The sequence below is a fragment of the Crocodylus porosus genome, unplaced genomic scaffold (assembly GCF_001723895.1).
Source record: "Crocodylus porosus isolate Cpor-Errol unplaced genomic scaffold, CroPor_comp1, whole genome shotgun sequence".
NCBI classification, from domain to species: domain Eukaryota; kingdom Metazoa; phylum Chordata; order Crocodylia; family Crocodylidae; genus Crocodylus; species Crocodylus porosus.
This window is the reverse complement of record NW_017728937.1, coordinates 6,230,695-6,231,973: the sequence shown is the minus strand read 5'-3', so window position 1 is coordinate 6,231,973 and position 1,279 is coordinate 6,230,695. Positions and strand designations below refer to the sequence as shown.

The following is a 1,279-nucleotide window of genomic DNA, read 5'->3' as shown; positions in this document are numbered from 1 at the left end:
GACTTTCCCTGACTTATCACCCAGCAGCCGGACTTTGGTCAGGGACGACCCCCCAGCCCTGTTTACCCTGGGACTATCGGTGTGTTTGAGCCGGGGGGGGGTGGGCATTGGCCTGCTCTAGCCCCTTCCAGGCTCAGCAGCCGGGCGCCTGTCCCCTCCCCAGCCTGGCTGTCGGGGGCACCGCTGGGGAGCTGGATGGAGGTGGGGGGTCCTGCAGCGGCTGGAGGGATCCCCACCGGGGACTCAGCCAGGCGGGACAGGGCGGGGAGGGAGGGGTCCCCGCCTGGCTCCTCCCCGTGCTGTCCCACCCCATTACTATGGGAACTACGGGGCTGGAACGTGGTCCGACTGGTTCCCCGGCGCAGCCGTGGGAGGCACAGACAGACGGACGGACCGGGCAGGCAGGGAGGTGCATGGCTCGAGATGGGGCCTGGGGCACTGACACTGACCCCCGGGCTCCCCGTTGTCCCCAGGCCTCAAATCGGGGGCAGGTCATAGGCCACCGGGGCCCCGCCAAGGTGCAGAATGGGTCGCAGCCACGTCTGTGGCCCGGGACCCTCCCCGCAGCCGCATCCCAGCCAGGGCCGTGCCCCAAATTCTCACTCCCACATCCTGGCTGGAGGCGCGCCCCGAATGCTGTCCGCCCCAGGCGCCCGCGCCCCACCACCGCACCCCACCTACCGGCCAGGGCCTTAATACGGGAGCGCTCGAAGAGGCGCGCGGAGCTGTTCTCATTGTCCCAGTCCTCATCCGCCACCTCCCAGCGGTTGTTGATGTCGTTGTACTGCTGCTGGATCTCCAGGCTGTCGTAGTCCGTGGGCGACAGGGTGCTGCTCATGGTGCCCGCCGCGGGATGCCCACATCCACCTGGGAGGCCAGACCCAACGGTGATGCCCTCCAGGCCGTGCCCCAGCTGCTGCCCCCAGCTCAGGCCTGAGTCACTGCCCGGTGGAGGCGACACCAGTGGGTGCTGCAGGACCAGGCCTGGATCGGGGCCCCCTGGAGGGGTCAGGGCCCCGCCCATGGGGGCCGAGTACCTACCTGTGAGGCTGGGGATCTGTCCGGGGTCTCTGGTGCTCAGCTACAGCATGGCCTGCGCGCCCCGGAGAGCCTGAAAGCAGAGGCAGCGCCGTGAGCCGCCAATACCCTCCTGCCCCCAAGCCTCACGCGCCAGCGGTCACGAGCCCCGCAGGCCCTTGGTGCATAGACAGAGCCTCATGGGGTGCCCCCCGGCACACCAGCTGATCCCAACCCCCCCCCCATGGCTGCCCCACCTCCC

At 69.7% G+C, this 1,279-nt stretch overlaps 1 protein-coding gene across 1 annotated transcript in view; it reads right to left on the bottom strand.

The window, feature by feature from the left end:
* Positions 1-1,143, bottom strand: part of SPTBN2 (spectrin beta, non-erythrocytic 2) — a 21,441-nt gene extending 20,298 nt beyond the window's left edge. Inside the window, exons 1-3 of the mRNA XM_019547365.1 lie at positions 1,042-1,143; positions 682-867; positions 541-542 (exon numbers count right to left, since the gene is read on the bottom strand). Coding sequence (XP_019402910.1) covers positions 541-542; positions 682-838 — 159 coding nt within the window. The 5' untranslated portion in view covers positions 839-867; positions 1,042-1,143. The remainder of the gene's footprint in view (positions 1-540; positions 543-681; positions 868-1,041) is intronic.
* Between the last annotated feature and the right edge of the window lie 136 nt (positions 1,144-1,279).